The 21,834-nt window shown below is 36.7% G+C and overlaps 1 protein-coding gene across 1 annotated transcript in view; it reads right to left on the reverse strand.

The window, feature by feature from the left end:
• The window catches only part of LRP6 (LDL receptor related protein 6), an 87,495-nt gene that overhangs the window by 46,880 nt on the left and 18,781 nt on the right, over nt 1-21,834 (reverse strand). Inside the window, exons 4-5 of the mRNA XM_036252216.1 lie at nt 17,864-18,260; nt 16,624-16,795 (exon numbers count right to left, since the gene is read on the reverse strand). Coding sequence (XP_036108109.1) covers nt 16,624-16,795; nt 17,864-18,260 — 569 coding nt within the window. The remainder of the gene's footprint in view (nt 1-16,623; nt 16,796-17,863; nt 18,261-21,834) is intronic.

Raw genomic sequence — 21,834 nt, forward strand, 5'->3', positions numbered from 1 at the left:
TACTCTTCAAATGTATGTAAAAATGACAGATACAACTGTCTGTTACATCAAAATCCAAAAGTATCATCTTATTTATCTCTATTACAATACTTTCACAAAATGACAAAATGCTGATTTAATGAGGATTATTTAAGCTCATATTTTACCTCTATTTCTCCAATTTCTTATTACCCTTCCTTCTAAAAATTTTGGCAGTATTAGCAGTATGCATCTCTTCTATTAAATGACTATGTAAAAATTAAAAATACATCATCACATTAAGTCTCCTTGTACTTTTGTTTTCAAATTATAATGTACATTCACATACATTATTTTATTGCATATTTATTTAATAACATATTTTAACCTGAGAGTGTTGGCTTTTTTACATCTAAGGAAACAGATTCAGGTCACAGAGCTTGTAAACAGAGTTGGAGTTGAAGTATTTTTTTTTAAATATGATTTTATTGATTTTTTAGAGAGAGGAAGGGGGAGAGAGAAACACTGATGTGTCTCACATTCATCCACTGCCTCCTGCACAGCCCCTAATAGGAATGAAAACCACCACCCGGGCATGTGCCCTGACCGGGAATCAAACCGGGACCTCTCAGTCCATGGGACAATGCTCAATCCACTGAGCCACACTGGCTGGGCGGAGTTGAAGTATTTTTTAGAACGCCTTCACTTAGTATATTTTCTATTTCATTGTTTTTACTTAAAATTAACATTATTACATTCATTCTAATACTCATAAACATCAACAATCTCCCTGGAAGTGACCAAGGTGTTCCGTCTCTGATATTGCAGCATCTTCTGTTCTACAAGATGGAGTAAATCTTCTGAAGCATCAACTTGCAAGTCCCTAACTGAGACCACTTCTACTAGGGGTGGGGAGCATCTGGCCCACAGACCTTGAAATCAATACCAGCTAACATCACACGTCTCACCAAATTAGCCCGACCAAATATAGCAGGTTAATTTTTAGCTTGATAATTTTGTATGGCCCTTGAATAATGTTAAAAATATCCAAATGGCCCTGGCCGGCTTTGCTCAGTGGTTAGAGCGTCGGCCTGTGGTCCAGAGAGACCCGGGTTCGGGTCCCGCTAAGGGCACGTACCTTGGTTGCAGTTTGTCCCCGGCCCTGGTTGGGTCATGTGGGATGCAGTTACTCGATGTGTCCCTTTCACGTCGATGTTTCTCTCTCTCTCTCTCTCTCTTTCTCCCTCTCTCCCTCCCAATCTATCTGAACAAAAAATGGAAAAATGTCCTCGGATGAGGATACAAAAAAAAATCCAAATGACCCCTGGCAGAAAGAAGGTTCCCCACCCCCTGAAAAGTGACCTTGTACCAGGAAATGAGCCTTCAGAAATGTTATTCTGGTACTAAAAACATGTACATGTAATCAATAACTGGTCCCCTCAACCCATCTACAAAAAATATCAGATACAGTCTTACATGCAAGTATTAATTTTTTATCCATAAAATTAGTAAGAAGTATTCCATGTAAGCCAATAATGTGATTGACTGCCTAGATGGAATGACAATCAGATGTTCTTTATCTCTCCTCTCTAAAAGTTTAAAACACCTGCTGACATTTTAAGAACAGCCAAACCTTAGGAACAGACGAAGTACTTAAACACTGAGCAAGCAAAACTGTGCTACATCCTTGTATTTTCACTTGCAAATATCAATAAATATTTTATTTATATCTGATGAAAGAGAAATTATATTAGTTGAATGTTTATCTGTTCATATCAGATACAACAGAACTTCTATTAAGCCAACTGTATAAATCTGTATTGAAATAAAATGTTTCTTTAATAGTCATAAACATAGCCCTTGCCAGGTGGCTTGACTGGTTGGATAACTGTCCCATACACCAAAAGGCTGCAGGTTCGATTCCTGGTCGGGGCAAATGCCTAGGTTGCGGGTTCAATCCACAGAAGGAGCACATATGAGAGGCAACCGATCGACGTTTCTCTGACATCTCTCACACCTCTCTCTCCCCCCGTCCCCCTTGTCCCCTTCTTCTCTCTCTAAAATTAATAAAAACATATCCTCAGGTGAGGATTAAAAAAGTCATAAACATAGTTAAAAAGAATTAAGTACTACTCTAACTCCTACATTAAATACTGTTTAAGTTAATAATTTCTCTTTAATTTGAGACATGAGCTTAAATTTTCTTACACTTCTATTTTCTTGCTACAGATAATTCCTGGACATATTTTATGATGTCTATGTTTTATTCTAAAATTAATTTGGTGTTTAAGAGTGAAAAGACTAAACAAGGAAAAAGGATAGATAATTTACACATCTAACTAAAATGTGAACTCTAGAATAGCAGGAACCATAATTCATCCACTCACGTGTCTTCCATAGCTATTAAAGGGCCTGGCAAAGAACTCCATAATTAATTGTTAAATAACGTTTAAAAGGAGGTAAGTTTCCTAAGACACTCAAGAAACCATCCTAAAAATGGAAACAAAAAATTATATAACAGTTCTTTTCCTCAGATCCTACAGCTTAGCCATTTGAGTGAATAAAATGAATTCTTGCTCAAATTTTAAATCCATGTAAAAATGCATTCTGCTACCTTCTTTTGGAGAGGGGATACATTCCTGATCCCCTTCTAATGGCAGTGCTCTGAGAAAGAATTTCTGGCCCATTCTATTATTGCTTGAAAACTTTGATCAGGGTGAAAAATCTTTCCTTCATTAGACATATAATTTAGAAAAGTCTATTTTAGTAGGGAAAGCTTATTTTTAAAACTCTGTACTCGTGCCTCTCCATCCTAATATGGAGATCATCTCTTGATTCCAGAATCTTCCTCTACCCCCTTCACAAGAACTCTCTCCCAATACTATTTCCTTCCTTTCCAGGATCTTCAATTTATCCTTCTCCATAAGGTCTTCTCTTCTGCCTTTAACACAACACAATTTCCTTCATTTTATGAAGACGCTGTTTAAAAGCAGAATGATTCTCTTTTAATTGACACATTCTTTGAATATGATCTCAAACAGCTGCTTCTACCTCTTACCATTTATTCCCTTAACTCCCTACAAATAGCTTCCAATCTATGCTTCAGATTAAATAACTCCACTTTTTTGCTTTTCTCAGTTCTTGGGCACTTTTGCCTCTTTTTAACATTTGACAATCTTAACCACCCACTAAAACTCTACACTTGGGTTTTCATGGCACAATATAATCTTATTTCTTTTTCTGTAGCCAGTACTACTTTTTATCTATTTCACTGGTTCCTCCTTTTTTCAAATCTGAGAGAATAGTTCCCAAAATGTCTTGAGTTCTGTCTATAAACACCCTTCAAAAAGCCCATCAAGCCCTGGCCAGTTTGGCTCAGCGGTTAGAGCATCAGCCTGCGGTCCAGAGAGAACTGGGTTCGGTTCCCGCTAAGGGTGCGAACCTCGGTTGCAGTTTGTCCCTGGCTCTGGTTGGTCGTGCGGGTGGCAGCCACTCGATGTGTCCTTTTCACGTCAATGTTTCTCTCTCTCTCTCTCTCTCTCTCTCTCCCCCTCCCATTCTATCTGAACAAAAAATGGAAAAATGTCCTCAGGTGAGGATTTAAAAAAAAAGCCCATCAAGTCTTATAAATTCTGTTATTATCTCATGTAGAAAAATTACAAATATGTAAAGTTGTTGTCTAAGGTCTCACCAGTTTCTACTGCAGAATTCCTTCCTATCTCCCAGAAAATATACTGCTACCTCATCTAAACGTCACATACTTAACAATGAACCTATGTTCTCCATGAGGGGGGAGTTATTCCAAACCCCATTTTTACTGTTTGTTTATGCTACTTAGGTGTACAGTAACTAACACAACAAAGATGAACAATTTAACAATATGATCAGAGCATATACTTTTGTTGCTTTACCAGACCCTCATTTCACTGTCCCCCCCAAATCAAACAACATTAATAAACATATCCAATAAATAAAAATCATCATGAAAAACATTATGATGAGTGGTCGGATATTTATAACAGGGCCTCTTCTAGCTTAGGAATTACAATCTAGTAGCAGAAGTAAATTATATTTATATTAAAACCATACACATACATACACCCTTCTCTGGCCTATAGCTAATCAGGAGAAACTTTAGGAAACAGTAGGAATTCAAATCCACCTTGAAGAATTAGAATAATTCTGACAAAGAGAAAGAGAAAAGGATTTTCTACAATAAGAGAAATAACACGTCAAGACACGAAGTTAAGGATGCTTTGTTTGACTAACTTTGAAAGAAACTCTTAAGGCAAAAAGAATACAAAAGGTACTTAAAGAAGACAGCTGTCACCCTATGGCAGGCATACAATCCCAGGATAAGGAGAATTATAGAAAGCAAGAAACTTCTGAAAGCACTTTAAGGAGAGTAACATAACAAAACTGTATTTCAGGAAGACCTCACTTACCTCTGTCACTGTGCTCAGATTGTGCTAAAGATAAGTATCTTAAATAAAGAATTATGGTTAATAAAATATTTCCAATTCCTGTGAGATGGTATTAGAAGTTCTAACTCCTTTATCTAAAAGTCTTGGGGCCAGCTGTATTTCAGAATTCAGAATTTTTTTATTTGGGAAGGTTAACACAATGCACACAGCGTGTCACTTCTACTTGGGCACAGGGCAACAATTCACTGCCAATATATAAGTGTTCCTACAAAGGGAGATAAATAAAGGCTACAAATAGTTTTACATTGCTTCAGGTCAGATTCTCCGCCAACTGAACCAACAAAAATAACTTCTGGTTTTGAGAGCTTGTTGGATTTCAGAGCTGCACATAAATAATTGTAGATCAGAAACACTGGGCTGATCTTCACTCCAGTCCCTTGACAAAACTGGAGTTTGGATCAGTGTTAATTCTGCGCTGAGTGCAAGCAAGGGTCTCTGGGAAGAAGAAAAAAGCAAAGGATCCAGTAAGGTTTTTAGCAACATCTGGAAGAAAAACAACAAAAGAAGGTCTTAAGAAGATCTTCAGAATAGCACCATGGCCAGGAACTTAAATTCAGTTCCCTAAAAGCCACAACTAAGGATTTTGCAGCTTTACCCACTAGAGCATTAGTCCCTTCCAGCTATTCCTCTTCTCTCACTTTAAAAGCAAAAATATTATGGGGGGGAGGAGGGAGAGCAGCACACCAGTGAGGGTTGGGGGGGCATAAATAAAATGCACATTAAAGCTAGATATATCACATCTATTTCAAATTAAACAATGTAATGAAAATGCACTAAAGATTTTTTAAGTATAATTTTGTAAGCACATTGTTTCCCTTAATTTCCCATCTTCCTATTCGTGTCTGGTAGTTTTTACAACAGGGTTGAGTCTAGAACAGTGCTAGTGCTGTCCAAAAGAAATATAACACAAGCCACAAATGTGAGTTGTGTGTGTGTAACTTTAAATTTTCTTGTAGACAGATTTTTAAGAGTTCAAATTAATTTCAATAATATATTTTATTAAATCCAGTATCTCCAAAATATTTTTATTTCAATATATTTTAAATTTTATTCATAAAGTTTTATGCTTTTTAAGTTTTTTTATAATAGGTCTTCTTCGTATGTACTTTACACTTAAAGCACCTCAATTCACAGTAGCCACACTGTATGTGTTCCATTGCCATATGTAGCTACTGGCTACCATAATGGACTTTGCAGGATTAGATTTTCACGGTGGTGACTTTATAGCCTACGACAAAATTAAAATACTCCTTTTTAGATTAGATCTCTGTCCCCTCTCACACCTGCCACTTTCAGAGTTGCCTCAGACTCATCAGGCTTAGTAGAGTCACAAATGTCTTTCATTTGGTCTTTCCTTTCTCCTCAGCTATATTATACTTAATTCTAATATGGATTAAAATTACTTCAAAAAATAATTTCTAATGAATAAACAATCATTAAACTCCACCTTTTAAAAATCTTTTATCAAATTTACAAGTTTATATTTCAAAGCACTACCTGATAAAAGTCTGATTCTTTAATTTCTTTTAGGTTATCTCAAAATAGAAGTATTAAAACCACAGGTGTAGTAATGAGAGAATCTTTATCTGTCATCTCCTTGGTTCTCCCCCTTTAGAACATTCTAGATTGACCATGTACTAATAATGGTTGAAGGTGGGTGGTTCATGAGAATCTTTACTCTGTTTTACTATATGTCTGGAATTTTCCATAATTAAAAAAAAAAAGGATAGAGGAAAGATAAGGAGCAAATCCAAGGGAGGACAGGTTGGGAAAGGAGGAGGAAGGGAAAAAGCTGTTACTAATAAGTGCTATTATTTTTGTCGTTGATATGATGTGGAAAGCAATTATATGAATCAATTAAGAGATCAACAGCTTAAATAAAATCTGATTGTGAGACCTTACATCTAAAGAACCATATTATTTCCCTTTGTATAGAGTCTAATGCTTACTTTCTCAAACCTCCTTTCTTTCATTATTTGTGCAGAGTTCACATTTTTATTAGAAAATTGGCTTCTCCCCTAAATATTTTTCTTCTGCCAACCACACAATCTCTTTCTACTGGGCAGAAGCAACATAGTGAAACAAGAACATGCTGCTTTGTCTCGAAGAAAATCACTATTACATTTCTCATACCCAACTAGTCACAGTTTTGAACAGGTTACTAGGTTTGTAAATATGGTTTTAAGCCCCTTATGTTTAAAATAACAACACAACTCCTAGTAAAAACTTGCCTTTCATTCTGAACCCAGAACAAGTGAACCATTTTAGGCGATTCAAAAAGATACCCTTATGCTTTAATAGTTGAGCCAACACTACTTAAATCTCTTCTGGCAACTCGAGGGCGTGCTTCACTGTATTACCTCAGAGTGGTTTAATTAGTTAAACTGAAATTAGGCTTCTGTCACCTCTAAAGTCTTCCTCCAAATCTGAACCAGAGTCTCCAGTGGTTTCAGCTGCTTCAACCACACTGCGGTATAGATTTAACATTCTGAGGCATTTTCAAATATTCCCAAACCACACTGAGAATGTGGGCTACAACAGGAAACAGATGTGAGTTAACCAGAATATTATCTCCACAGAGAGGAGGTAACAGCAAACCTTCTATAAACATCACATCCGGTTTTTGGAGCAGTTTCATCAGTTCATTAAATGTCAAGACAGGATTACCCATGAAATCTTGGAATGCAGCCAGTCTACTACCAAAGTTGCTGCTATGCAACTTTACTTGACTCGGCATGTTCAAGAAATAGATGACAATAGGGCAACCAGGCACCTATCACAAAATGAGCTGGAGTGAGAATGCTGTGTAGCTCTAAAAGGAAACTAAAATTATGCTCACAAGGAACCTTTCCTCTTGTAATGTTCTAGGCAATATTGAAAACAAGTAGTGAATTACAAGTATATAAGAGAGACAAACAGATATCACTGGGGGCTGATTAACACACTCACAGGACATAAAATACAATTTCACAGAAATGGCACTTAAAAATAGAATATATATAGCCCTGGCCAGTTTGGCTCAGCGGTTAGAGCGTCAGCCTGCAGACCAGAGAGTCCCAGGTTTGGTTCCCGCAAAGGGCACGTACCTCGGTTGCAGTTAGTCCCCGGCCCCGGTTGGGGTCGTGTGGGTGGCAACCAGTTGATGTGTCTCTTTCACAACGTACAGGAGATGACCACTCAATGTTTTTCTCTCTCTCTTCCTCCTTCTTTCCCTCCTGCTCTATCTGAAGATGAATGCAAAAATGTCCTCAGGAGAGGATTAAAAAAAAAAAAGAATATATAGCCTGGCTGGTGTGGCTCAATGATTGAGCTTCGACCCATGCACCAAGAGGTTGCCAGTTCGATTCCCTGTCAGGGCACATGCCCAGGTTGTGGGCCTGATCCCTAGTGGGAGGCATGCAGGAGGCAGTCAGTCAACATTCTCTCTCATTGATGTTTCTATCTCTCCCTCACCTTTCCTCTCTTTCTCTAATATCAATAAAGAAAAAACAATTTTTTAATTATTAAAAAATAAAATATATATACATGAAAATAATATTTCAGTCATGCAGCATCTCACAGGGGTGACAAGTAAAGAGAAATGCTTTGGGCCCAGTAGAGGAAGTAAAAGGATGCCATGCACCTGTTTAAGAGAACAGTAAGGCTAATTACAGTACTGTATTTAAGCCTTTTAACCTGGTTCAAGACATATTATGCCTGAGTAAATACAAGTGATTTTTAATATGAAGGGAAAGTATCACAGTTGCACTAAATAGATTTATATATTTTTTTCAAGAAGTCATGCTTAGAATAAACATTTGTAGTTACTATGTTCTTTTACAGACAGAGCTAAGAATTGTTACTGTCACCAAAGCTTTCTAAAACCTGAATTACTCAGGAAAATTATAAAATTGAGAACAGATTTTCAGAAGAAAGCATTAATAAACAGCAACACTTTAGTCAGTTATACTGAATTGCTTCACAAAACATTTCTGAGAGCCCCACTGTCCTGCAGCCTTCGATAAACCTAATGGGAAAACATGAACATGTTAACCAAGTGAAAACAAACCCCTTTCTTCTCATTCAAGTATAGCTGAAATAAATCTCATTTGGCTTCTGAGTAGAAAAAAAGTCAATTGTAATAACTGAGCATTAAAAGGTAAACTGCTCCAGTGCCAATGAGCATGCCTTATGCCCAGACATTGGTTTTAAAATACTATTCTATTTTAAAAAACCATGGCTCCTTGGAGCAATGGCTGATTCCAAGGCCAAGGCAATAAGATAAATCTGGAATACACTGTTATTTCAGACACTGCTTTAAAAATTATGGGGGCTCCTTAGAAAATTAAAAATAGAAGTACTATGTGATCTAGCAATCCCATTTCTAGGTATACATCCAAAAGTAAAAACAGTATCTCAAGAGATATTTGCACATCCATGTTCACTGTAGCATTACTCACAATAGCCAAGAGGTGGAACCAACCTATATGTCCATAGATGGATGAATGGTTTTAAAAAAATGTGGTATATATACACACAATGGAATATTACTCTGCCTTAAAAAAAAAAAAAAGAAGGAAATCCTGTTCTATGCTACGACATGGATAAACCCTGAGGACATTAGACTAAATGAAATAAGCCAGTCACAGAGAAACAATACTGCTTGATTCCATTTACGTGAGGTATCTAAAGCAGTCAAACTCAGCAACAGAAAATAGAATGGTGGTTGCCAGGGACTGGGAGAAGGGAGAAAGAGAGTTGTTCAATAGGCATAGTTTCAGTTTTGCAAGAGAAAAAAATTCTGAAGATCCTGTTACACAACAATGGGTATATAATTAACGCTATTGTACTATACACTTAAAAATGGTTAAGAGGCCCTGGCCTGTGTGGCTCAGTGGTTAGAGAGATGGCCCTCAGACTGAAGAGTCTGAGGTTCGATTCCCAGTAAAGGACACGTACCTGGGTTGCAGGTTTGATCCTCACCCCTATCCCTGGTCGGGAATGTGCGGGAGGCAACCAGTCTGTATGTCTCTCTCATACTGATGTGCCCCCTTCCACTTTGTCTAAAAATCAATGGGGAAAAAATGGTTAAGAGGGTATGTTTTATGTTACGTGTTTTTACCACCATTAAAAATAAACAAATATGGCCCTGGCCGGTTTGGCTCAGCAGTTAGAGTGTCGACCTGCGGTCCTGAGAGACCCGGGTTCGGTTCCCGCTAAGGGCACGTACCTCGGTTGCAGTTTGTCCCCCGCCCTGGTCGGTTGTGCGGGTGGCAGCCACTCGATGTGTTCCTTTCACATCGATGTTTCTCTCTCTCTCTGTTCCTCTCTCTCCTGCCCACTCTACCTGAACAAGGAATGGAAAAATGTCCTCGGGTGAGGATAAAAAAAAAAAAAAAAAAATATGAAAGCATGTGAAAAGGACATAGGAATCAACTTGAAGATGCTTCTAATGACAATTCTGAGACAATTTTTACAACAATATAATGATAATAGTGAATTTAACCTACAGACTAAAATAAACATCAATAAGTCCACACTGATATATATGAATAATTAAGTAAAAAGAGGTGAGGGACAGCTCGCTCTTCCTTATAGAATTCCAATTAATAAATATAATAGAAATAATGGAAATGGTATCTATCTTAACTTCCTGATGCTGATCATTGTTCCATGAGTATATAAAGTGAAGCTGGGTGAAAGATATTATTCTTGCAAGTTTTTATAAGTATGAAATTGTTTCAAAATGAATAGTATAAAAAAGAGTCAGCAGAGCACAACATAAAAAGTACTGTATTAGGAATCGGGGAACTTGAATTCCATCCTTTTCTTTCCAGATAGAAAGCGTTATCACTTTAGGCAAACAAAAAATGCTAAATAAGCAAAAAGAACCAAGTGCTACTGACTTTTAGGAAGAGGAACATGGCTAGAAAGAAAAAATGTTTGTGAGTATATGGTACTATCTAAAAATCATGACTAATTTTATAAGATCTGAAAACAGCTTTACTTTAGTCAAAGATAACAACACTTTGAAAACCCATGAAATATTGTTTACGTACTGATCTGTAGTCTAATAAAACCTATTACAGACAGAAGGGCTTTTGACATATTTAAGAATAACTTTGTAACTTAAACACAAAAGCAGTATCATAATTCTGAACCAAATATAAAAGCCAAGTGATTTGTTAATCCAAAATAAAAAATAAATGAACGATAAAACCAAAAAAACTTTGAATAGAAGCTACATTAATTGCTTAAAGCCTCTAATTTCATTCCTACTTACAAAGTTTTGGTAGATTTCAGAAGCTCAAAATTATAAATGAAATACTAAACAAACACCAGTGTACTAAAAAATCTCAGTACAATAAAAGGAATTTTAATCCTTCTCTGAGACTTAGTCATTTCAGATAAAATCTAACAACAAAAAAAAAAAACAACACAAAAAACAAAATAATGATTAAAGAATGTGGAAAATCTAATGGAGTTCTCACACACACACACACACACACACACACACACACACAGGGCATACATGACAAGATTCTTAGAAGTTCTAAATTTTTAAACTGTAAACTATATTTAAAACGAAAACAAACTGTCCTGGCCGGTTTGGCTCAGCAGTTAAGAGCATTGGCTGCTGGACCAATGAGTTGCGGGTTTGATTCCAGTCAAGGGCATGTACCTTGGTTGCGGTTCGTCCCTGGCTGGGGTTGTGCGGGAGGCAATGAGTCGATGTGTCTCTCTCACATGGATGTTTCTCTCTCTCTCTCTCCCACTGTCCCTCTCTCTCACTTTATCTGAAAATAAATGAAAGAATATCCTCAGGTAAGGATTTAAAAAAATTAATAAAATTGGAAACAAATCAGAAGAGAATTCTTTGTTCATTATGGATAACTACAGAAATAACTATTACACAGAATAGCTGATAACTTTAAATAGCTGATAACTTTAAATTAAAGAGTTAAAATACCTGTCACTATTAACTGCTCAATGTTTTGCAAACTCCTTCCCATGAAGTCCCAAAACTATGGTCCTTGCCATTATCTTAGCCTACCCTTTCCAAATTCTCTAAAAACAATAAAAATTAAATTTCTATGACCCTTTAAAAGTATAATAGCTTCCTATCTATAGAGAAATAACCTCCTGAAAAATAACGTTTTACATGGACTCCATTAATAAAGAACATTTACAAGTTTGGCAAGCTTCAAACAACAGCTTTAAACATTTCAGATTGAAACTAAAAATACCTGCACACATATTAAATGGCTTTATACTAAAACATGAGAGGAAAAAGTATAAAAGCAGAACATTTAAAAAATGATCCAAAAACAAGTTAAAACTTGGTCACTAAAAACGTTTTTTCTAAGTACCAACATGCATCAGATTATCCTAATTTACATAGATAAAACCACACTCACTCTCAAGTGAGGCAAAGCATCTTGATTGGTGAAGCTCTGATGTTTGTTGTGGCAGTTCAGGAAAGCATGATTACACCTATCATCAAGGACGGTTCTCTCATTATATACATGCAATCATTTTTTTAGAGCCAAAGTCAAGTGGATAATGAGACAATAGAGCATATAATTGGATGATGTACTACTTTGGCTGCTGTAGACTATAACAATTTAAATCATGTTGCTAGAATTGTGCATGAACGGGTAACTTTCAGATAGGATTTTTAAAATATATTATCATAAGATATACCCCAAACAGATGCAAGATGCTATCACAGAGCAGTCCCATGTTTACAACTCAGTGAATACAGGCCCAAAATCCAGTTATTCTATGGAACTGAGGAATCTAATGATGGAGCTTATCAACATCATTCTGTTATTGTATGTCAAGATGCGGGGAAAACTAGAGTCACATACATACAGATAGTGTGGTAAAGGAATAGGAATAGGTAAAGATTTTGGATATTTTTAAGTTCATTAACTTGAGTATCTAAAACTGAATGTATAATATACTATTTTAAGTAACACCGAACGTCCTAAATTAGCAGATTCAAAAGAAAGTACTGGTTGATACCTGTCATATAATCAGAAAAGTTTTATCTCAACAACAAATGATTATATTATTATAAATTCTTAAGGAGGAAGTAATCTTAGAAACAAACAATAGAAAAATCATCATAAATGGGTCCTTGTGTGTTTTAACAGATTTTCACAATACGCAGGCTAAAGATGCCAGACAAAGAAATTACTTTAAAAAGAAATATGAATACTTAGGAAACAAATTTCCTTATTAGGGTGTTGATAAAATAGAGGAAGTTGTAATGAGAGGAAAATGTAGCCCAGCAATTTCAGTCTTAGAACATGAAATAGAACATTCACCAAATGCCAAGTTTTCAGCACAGATCCTACACAATAATACCCTCTTTATTCAAAATGTCTTGGTACTCAAGGACCTAATAATCTCCATTTCTGTTTCCCAACAAAGTTGTGCCAAGTATAATTAGATTTGGAAAACTACTTATGGACACTGTATTCTCTAAAGTAGGAAAATTTAAAATGAAAGAGATTCAAAACAAATCTACATGCCCTTAAGGTAGACAAGAGTCTCCCTTTTTATCTACAATTACTAGGTGTTGCTGCATTTGTCAACAAAAGCTCAGAAACAAAGGAGGGTAGGAGGGTGAAAAATAAGTATATAATGAGAAAACAAATTATAAGAAAAATTTAGTTATGACAGTATTATTCTCAACAAAACCAGTAATTCAAAATGCATCAATTCTGAATCAGTTAAATTGGGATGTACTGAGAAAAGCATCCTGAAGAAAATAAAAGCTAACAGTACATTCTTAACTTTATATAATGGCAAGAAAATGCTTTAAACTTATGAACTATCAATGGTCTGTCTTTGCTATTGGTGAGCAGTACTGCAGGCCCTCAGTGCAACAGATGTTTTGGCAGTGAAACCTGACCAAGAAAAATGAGAATGTTGTTAAGACACAATGTGTTTCTGCCTACTGCAGGCTCTCATACAGTAGAAATAAAGGTTTATTTGATGTTCCCGTCAGAAAAAAAGGAATGATCCTTTCTGTTAATGCTTTAATACTTATTATCAGGAAGCCCCAAAACACCATATTAACACCTAGGCGGGGCAGGGGTGGGGGAGTCCAGTATAGACAAGTAAATCAGAAGCCTGTTCAATAAAAGGTGATTAAATATCAGCATAATGAAGCAGCAGCATAAACAAGTACCAACATGTACCTTTAACTAACACCTACAGATAAGTGGTCACTATCAGCTGACAAGTAAGAAAATCAGACATACTGACAGATGCATTCTTATATTAAAGCATAGGGCAACATTATGTCTGTCTTTTAAAGAGTTTGACATCATTAGCAACTTCCTGTGTCCCCCATTCCTCTCTGCAGAAGATGGTTACAAACTTCAGGTAAAACTATTCATTCTTTCTGCAACTTTGTACAACAAAAATCTAACCTGAAACCCAAAGTTTCCCATTACTTTTTTCTGGTTTCCCTAATCCTTAGACCCAATACCCCCAACATATACAGCATCTGGTTATATCCCCCTTACAAAAAAAGGGAGTGAGAACCTGACCTAAGGAATCTCCACTGAGGGGCAGATAGCAAATGCACATTCTGAGATTTTCCCTAAGATCCACTCAAAACACAAGCATTTACTATGCCTTGCATTGCTACATAATAATTTACCACATAGCTATCTTTTCTTCCCAAAAGTACTATAAACACATATAGGGCAGTATGATCCCAAGTAAACTCTAAGTCTTCCAGAAAAGAATAGGGCTATTAAATAATAATTTGATATTTTCTTATAGATACAGGAAAAAAGCAGTTTTCATTTTGGGGCCTTGCAAAAGCTGGGAAGCTTTCTTGAAAGGATGGGTCTAGAGGACAGCATGTGACCTAGACTAGGATTAGATCAGTACCTAGGATCAGGTGCTATGTAACAAAAGACTAGCAAATAACCTTCTTAGAAAAAGAAGCATTTTTAAAATTATACAGCTTTCCAGAAGTTTTCAAGTTCACTATAATCCACTTACTATTAAGTAAAGCAAGACAAAAAACTGGTGGTGACCGCTGCTCCTATAATCACCACTGGTCTCAGAAAGAGAACCTAACAGTTTTTCTCCCCCAATTATATAAGATTAATTTAGATGAAGAGCTGTGCTCTTTCCTTAGTTTGCCATATATCAGCAATTTTACACATCATCATAAATTAAGAAGGGAATAAATAACAATACCAGCTCTTTATTTCCCAGATATGTCTGTGAAAATAAATGACAAAAGTACTGATGCTCAATTAGGGAAACTTCATCAGAATCTCCAGGGGAAAGAATAAAAGGAGGTGTGTGTGTGTATAATTTGGTGGAAGTAGATGTACCATTAACCCCAAATAATCTGTCAAGAAGAGGACAAAGACAAAGAACAGCTGTGTTCCAGCAAACCTGGAAGAAGAGAACTAGATCAGGTTTTAAAATGCTGGTACCACTCAAGGAAGGAAGTGAGGGAGCAAATGACACTACTGTATACACATGGACAGCACAGGAAAACAGAACAAAGAGGCCAAAACACACATTAATTTTAAGATCTGCTGGACTCACAGCAAACTAAGAAAATAAATCCCATTTAATCAATATTATATATTAATATGTAACATGTATTCGTTTTTATTCTTAAACACTATCACTCAGAACCCTCCATAAATTCTCATTTCTCTAAGTGAATCCCTCCTGAACTACTTGTGATTTTGAATAAATTTATATATCTAAAGTGCAAAAAGTGACCTGAAATGGAAAAAGTAAGTCTTGAAAAATTCCAAATAAGAAACAAATGTTTTATTTACAATCGAATCAATCAGTCACAGTAAGCTAAAAAAAAGTAAGACCAAATATGGAATTTTAAAAATCCCTACAAAATAAGAAATCAAGTGCTCTTCTCTACTATAAATTATGTTCTCTTCCCTATGTAGAAACATTCTTCTTGGACACATAAGCTTTAAACTATTTTTCTAAGAGTAGTACTACTTATACACTCACGGATAGTCCACAGCTGATCAACAATAGACATTTGTGAAATGGTTGGGAATGGGTGTGCAATTTGTATTCAAGCCAACCCAAGTGAAGCTAATAGCCTGTCTGAAAAGTGAACCCATAACCTTTGTCTCATTAGCACTGCACTCCAGCTGTTAAAGATTCAAACACTAACTTGGATTTAAAGGGGGGTGGGGAGCAGTAAAACACTAACAACAGGGAGAAAATTTATATAGTCAAGTCTACACAAAATTTTCTATTAATGGAAACCAGATGCAAGAATGAGAGATGCAGTTTTCAGTATTTGAGCCTGGTGGGAATACTGATGGGGTTTTTTCTATTCCAAGTTTCCATTCTGAAAGGGAGGCCCTTTAATTCATTATTCTCTCAGAATCCTTGGAACTCCTAAGAATACCTTTCTGAAATAACTGCTCTAGATTCCAAATTATCTATATACTAGGAGATACCTGCTGTGGCTTTGAAGAGCCATTCAAAGTCATTCCTTATATGAAAAGTCATGCATCCACCAAAGAAATAGTGTGATCAAAACTCTGTTTTAAATATGCAATCCATAAGACCTCTAGCACAGCTTAATTCAAAGCTGTGAAATTTAGACTTCATGCTTAATATCAAAGATATAAACCATTTACAGAACACTGTGAAAAAATATTCACCACTGGTTGTTTCCACCACAATTCTATTCTGATTGCCACTACTTAATTCTACCATTTGGTTAATATTTTTTCCCAAGCTTTGATTAATTAATCTTTCTCCCACATAGCTCATAATCAATTCAACAACAAAAAAGCTATACATACATATTGGCTTTGTTTGCCTGACATGACTACTGGCTTTTTCAGTATAGATCACACATAATATTTGATTTGTGCAGACACTGCCCCTAGGAAATTCAGGCAGTGGCTTTTATCCAGAAGAAAATTGTTCACAAAAGCTTTTAAGACTAGAAAGACAAGAATACCCATGTCTCATACAAGTATAACTCAGAAATCCTAGGTTTAGGTGCAAGAAAATACATGATTCCTAGAATCCTGAAGGTTGAGTAAAATTTCTGTAAAAGATACCTCTAGAACCCCAGACAAGAAGCAAGAATATCTACATCAAATTACCATCAACTCAAAACCATTATAAAACTGGTTTTAAAATGAAAAAGCAAGAAACAAACCTCAATTTTGTCTGTTTTGGCATCTCCCCAGTATATTTTGCCTTCATCATAATCCAAGGCTAGACCATTTGGCCAACCAAGAGAAGTGTTAACCAACACCACTCGGTCAGAACCATCCAGAGCTGCTCGCTCAATTTTCGGGATTTCTCCCCAATCAGTCCAATACATGTACCTATAGAAGTATACAGAAAATGAGCTAAAAACAGATAATAAATGGTAGCTTTCAGATATCCTAAAGGTTAGATCCATCCCTCATATCACACTGATATCAATTAACACCATAGAAGGGGGAAAAAACAGCACTTAAATATACGAAGACTATGTTTAAGACATTTACAATAGCAGCGTATAAGCTTGTAGGGAATTTCAGATCAGTGTTTTCTAGAACTGATAATAAAAATGCCTTCCAATAAAATAATGAGATTCCATTTTTAGTTAAGTTTTTTCAAAATATTTGCGCTCCTTCCCATGAACAATCCTCTCTCTTGCTGGCTTGTCATTTCTGACACAAAAAGGTTATCCCAGTAGCAAAAATTAGCAATAAGCAAAAACTGAATTCCCAAAATAACTCTCCCTATAGCGCCAAGTGATTCTCCTGGCTCCTGGGAGTTTAAGTAGCCCTAAGGCACTGGTATACTCAGAAGTGTAATGATTTGTCACTATGTTTGCCCTCAGAATGAATCTCATAGTTAACAAATAACATTGGTGAGTATGCAGAAAGCTTTGTTTCACTGGACTGTGATCAGGGTGTGATGGCAAAAAAATACAAATAAAAAAGACTGGGAGTCAAGCTGCATAGCCTGACAAAGTTTTGAAATTGAGTGATTTTTATATTCGGAAATATATAACATAAGATATATTTTTTACCATAGCATTCTAGAAGTACTGAAAATGGGATGAAATTAAGTCTTCTAGGGGAAGAAAAAGAGTTCTGAAAACAATTTCTTTCCACATTTTTCATGGTCATGATGCAACCTCCACAAAATCTGCAGCCAACACCCAAAGTCAGCGAGCATGGACTTAATTTAGAAAGAAAAAGTATTCAAAACATTCAAGAAAAAAAACTAGCAATTCTTTAACTTGAGATTGTATTACAACCACTATATTCTAAAAATGGAAAGCCAATAAAGAGCTACTTATTGGAAACCATATATAATTCATATTGTTTTTGTCAATGTATTTAGGGACCTATAGAAAACAAAAACATCAGGCAAAATTTTCTATCAGCAGAGCTTCTTACCCAACCATGGGATCTAACACAATAGCCCGGGGTTCCTCTAAGTCCTCTGAAATCAAGATCTTCCTCATGGTCCCATTGAGCTTTGTCACTTCTATCCGATCAGTGCCAGTGTCTGTCCAATAAAGATTCCGGGCAACCCAGTCAACAGCAATACCATCAGGGTGTGCAATCTGAGCGGTGACCACAAACTGACTACCAGATCCATCTATGAATGAGCGGCGTATGGCTCTCACTTCATCATCAGTCCAGTAGATATAACCTTCCACAGGATCATAATCTATAGCAATGGCATGACGGATATCTTCTAACTGTAGAACAATGTCTGTGAAGTCTGGTGTATCCAAAGAAATGCGTCTCAAGTCGGTCCTTCGGGCTAAAAGCAATAATTCAGTGGCACCTAGAACAAAGTAGAATAAATGGGGGGAAAAAATTGAAACCCACAGGCAAAATTTAGCCACTCTAAATAAAGAATGCAAAACTTCTGCCCTGGTCAGTTTGGCTCAGTGGTTAGAGCATCAGCCTGCAGTCCAGAGAGACCGGGGTTCGGTTCCCACTAAGGGCATGTACTTCAGTTGCAGTTTGTCCCCGGCCCTGGTTGGGTCATGCAGGTGGCAGCCACTCGATGTGTCCCTTTCATGTCGATGTTTCTCTCTCTCTCTCTTCCTCTCTCTCCCTCCTGCTCTATCTGAATAAAAAATGGAAAAATGTCCTCGGGTGAGGATAAAAAAATAAAAAGAATGCGGAACTTCTTCAGGAATTAAAATGTAAAAGAGTATAAAAGAACACTAGGGTCCATTTAAGGTGGTAATGTAGTGAAATAGGAATAGCCTGACTATGAGGTGAAGCTCTTTAATAACTGAGCTCTGGTTTCATTTATTATATATAGCCCCTGAAAATAAAACAGCTACTAAAAGGTATAATGAATAATAAGTAATGACTAAGAAGCTAAGAAGCTGAATATTAAGGGAGAAAGGAGACAGGATATAGGTCCCTTGTTTAAAAAGTATGTTTTTAGCCCTGGCCGGTTTGGCTCAGCGGTTAGAGCGTTAGCCTGCGGTCCACAGAGACCCGGGTTCGGTTCCCGCTAAGGGCAAGTACCTTGGCTGCAGTTTGTCCCCGGCCCTGGTTGGGTCGTGTGGTTGGTGGCCACTCGATGTATCCCTTTCACATCGATGTTTCTCTCTCTTCCTCTCTCTCCTTCCCGCTCTATCTGAGTAAAAAATGGGAAAATGTCCTCGGATGAGGATAAAAAAAAAAAAAAAAAGTATGTTTTTAGCCCTGGCCAGTTTGGCTAAGTGGTTAGAGCATCGTCCCATGGATCAGAGTCGAGGGTTCAATTCCAGTCAAGGGCACGTACCTCTGCAGTGGTTCGTCCCCGGCCCTGGTCAGGGTTGTGCGGGAGGCAACCTGTCAATGTGTCTCTCTCACATGGATGTTTCTTTCTCTCTCTCCCTCTCTCTCCTTCCCTCCCACTCTATCTGAAAATAAATGGAAAAATGCCAGTGGGTGAGGATTAAAAAATTTTTTTTTTAATTTTTTAAAAGTATGTTTTTAAAAAGGTAAGGAAATCTAAGACAAGGTTTTTCTCTGTATTGATGAGGATGTTCTAAAACTGGATTGTGATGGTTGCACAATTCTATAAATTTACCAAAAATCATTGGCTTGTACACTTGAAATGGGTGGGGTTTTTTTGTTTGTGTGTGTGTTTGTTTTTTGCATTTATCTTCAGATAGAGCAGGAGGGAAAAAGAAAGGAAGAGAGAGAGAGAGAAATATCGATGTGAGAGAGACACATGGAGTGGTTGCCACCCACATGACCCCAACTGGGGCCAGGGACAAACTGCAACCGAGGTACATGCCCTTAGTGGGAGCTGAACTTGGGACTCTCTGGTCCATGAGTCGACGCTCTAATCGCTGAGCCAAACCAGCCAGGGCAAAATGGTTGAATTTTATTGTATGTAAAATATATTTCAGTAAAGCTGTTTTGACAAAGATAACTATAAGCTAATGCCTGACTGAACCAGGACAAAGGAGGCTATGGAGAAGGAAATAGCAGGAGTAGACAAGAAGGAATAAGATAAATGTAAAACAGTGGTTAAAAGTAAGAATTGTAGATTGCTAGAACTGATTTCAAGTAGCTATACAAACTTAGGCAAAATACCCAATCTCTCCAAACCTAGTTGCTTTGTCTGTATCTCATAGGGCTACTGCAAAGACTCAGGAATGTACTAAACATAAAAGTATTCAATAAACATTTGCTATTATTATTATCATTACAAAATACTTTCAAATTTTATTTCACCGAGTTTTAAATCTGATTTATTTATGAACTATTTTAAACTCAAATTAGTACTCAATAAAAACATAGCTGAGACTGAGAATATCTGTAATTGTTCAAGTAAGTCACTAGCAAAATGTCATCTAACAAAAAAAGATAGTAAGAAAACTGACATCTGAAAGAGTGAAAAAGATTCCCAACCATGCCCTGGCCAGTTTGGCTCAGCGGTTAGAGCGTCGGCCTGCGGTCCGGAGAGACCCGGGTTCAGTTCCCGCTAAGGGCACATACTTCGGTTGCAGTTTGTCCCCGGCCCTGATTGGTCGTGCGGGTGGCAGCCACTCGATGTGTCCCTTCACGTCGATGTTTCTCACTCTCTCTCCCTTCCTCTCTCTCCCTCCCACTCTATCTGTACAAAAAATGGAAAGATATCCTCGGGTGAGGATAAAAAAAAAAAAAAAAAGATTCCCAACCAAAGGAATGAGTGCAAAAGAAAATACTGGCTTTAAACTGAGAAGAGTAAAATTCTCAACACCAGCTTTTTTAATGTAGAATTAATTGTAAATGAACTCTATTTTGAGAAAACATAGCCCTAAATGCCATAGCAGGCACCAAGTAGAATAATGTAAAATTCACTGACTCTGCTAGAACTATCAAAGGAGCCGGCCCAAAACTTTGTCAACAAAGAAGTCATAGAAAGTGAAGCTGTTAATTTGAGCAAGGTGATCAAAACAGAATAGTTAAATTAAGGCTACTACATGCCAAATGTATATATCTGAATTTCAAAAACAGTAAACATGTACATTTGCTTGCTGTGAGGGAGTAGATAGACCACTATTTCTAAAATAAATGCTGTTTTAAAGTCAGGCTACATACTTTTAAACAAATAAGCAACATTACAAAAATCTTTTGTTTTAAATTGAAACCAAATTACTGTTTGCCATGGAAACCATTTGACAAGAGTCAGCCAGCTTCACCTTTGACTACGAGGATAATTTATCAATGCCAAGTCATGACAAATATCTTGTACACCGGCTCAATTCCATCTCTCTGACTCCTTGACCCCCTTGCCAGGAACTCTCTATCCCACTCTGAAAATAAAGGCTTCTGCTTTTCAGAGTTAGATAAAGAAGCCACTGCTAAATACAAAAATTTTCTTACCAGGTCTTGCTGGTGGCTAGAGAACCAGATGGTGATCCATAGGTGTAAGAATGAAGGAAAACATTCTCATTAAGAAGAAAAGGGAAGAACTCGTGTTCTCCCAAACCAGAAGTCCTTTCAAATGTCCTAATCCGTATACCTTTCCAACATGCTCTCTCTCTATAGAGCAGAAAATTCTATAAAAATTTTCAAAATTTTTTCATCACATGGCACACATAAAATAATTACTAAAATTCTGAGTCCCACCAAAAAATATATTTTTTGCCGATCTGACAAAAAAAGTTTAATTTTGATTCATTCACGTTGGACAGCTCTTATGTTGGCTGTTATCATTTTTTTATTTGACAGTCTAAGGGAAAAGAGATCAGTGATCCTGACTGAACAGTCAGGTACGTATTACATGTTTAAAAATTCTTGCAGCACACCAGTTGAAAGTCGCTGCTCTAGAGAATTAAGAAAGTAAGGAGAAGAGCAGTGTAGCTGCTACATATAGAGAGGTTGCTTTAAACAGTACAATATGGAATTTTTTCTTCTTC

This window comes from Molossus molossus, unplaced genomic scaffold, assembly GCF_014108415.1.
Source record: "Molossus molossus isolate mMolMol1 unplaced genomic scaffold, mMolMol1.p scaffold_m16_p_10, whole genome shotgun sequence".
Taxonomy (NCBI): Eukaryota; Metazoa; Chordata; class Mammalia; order Chiroptera; family Molossidae; genus Molossus; species Molossus molossus.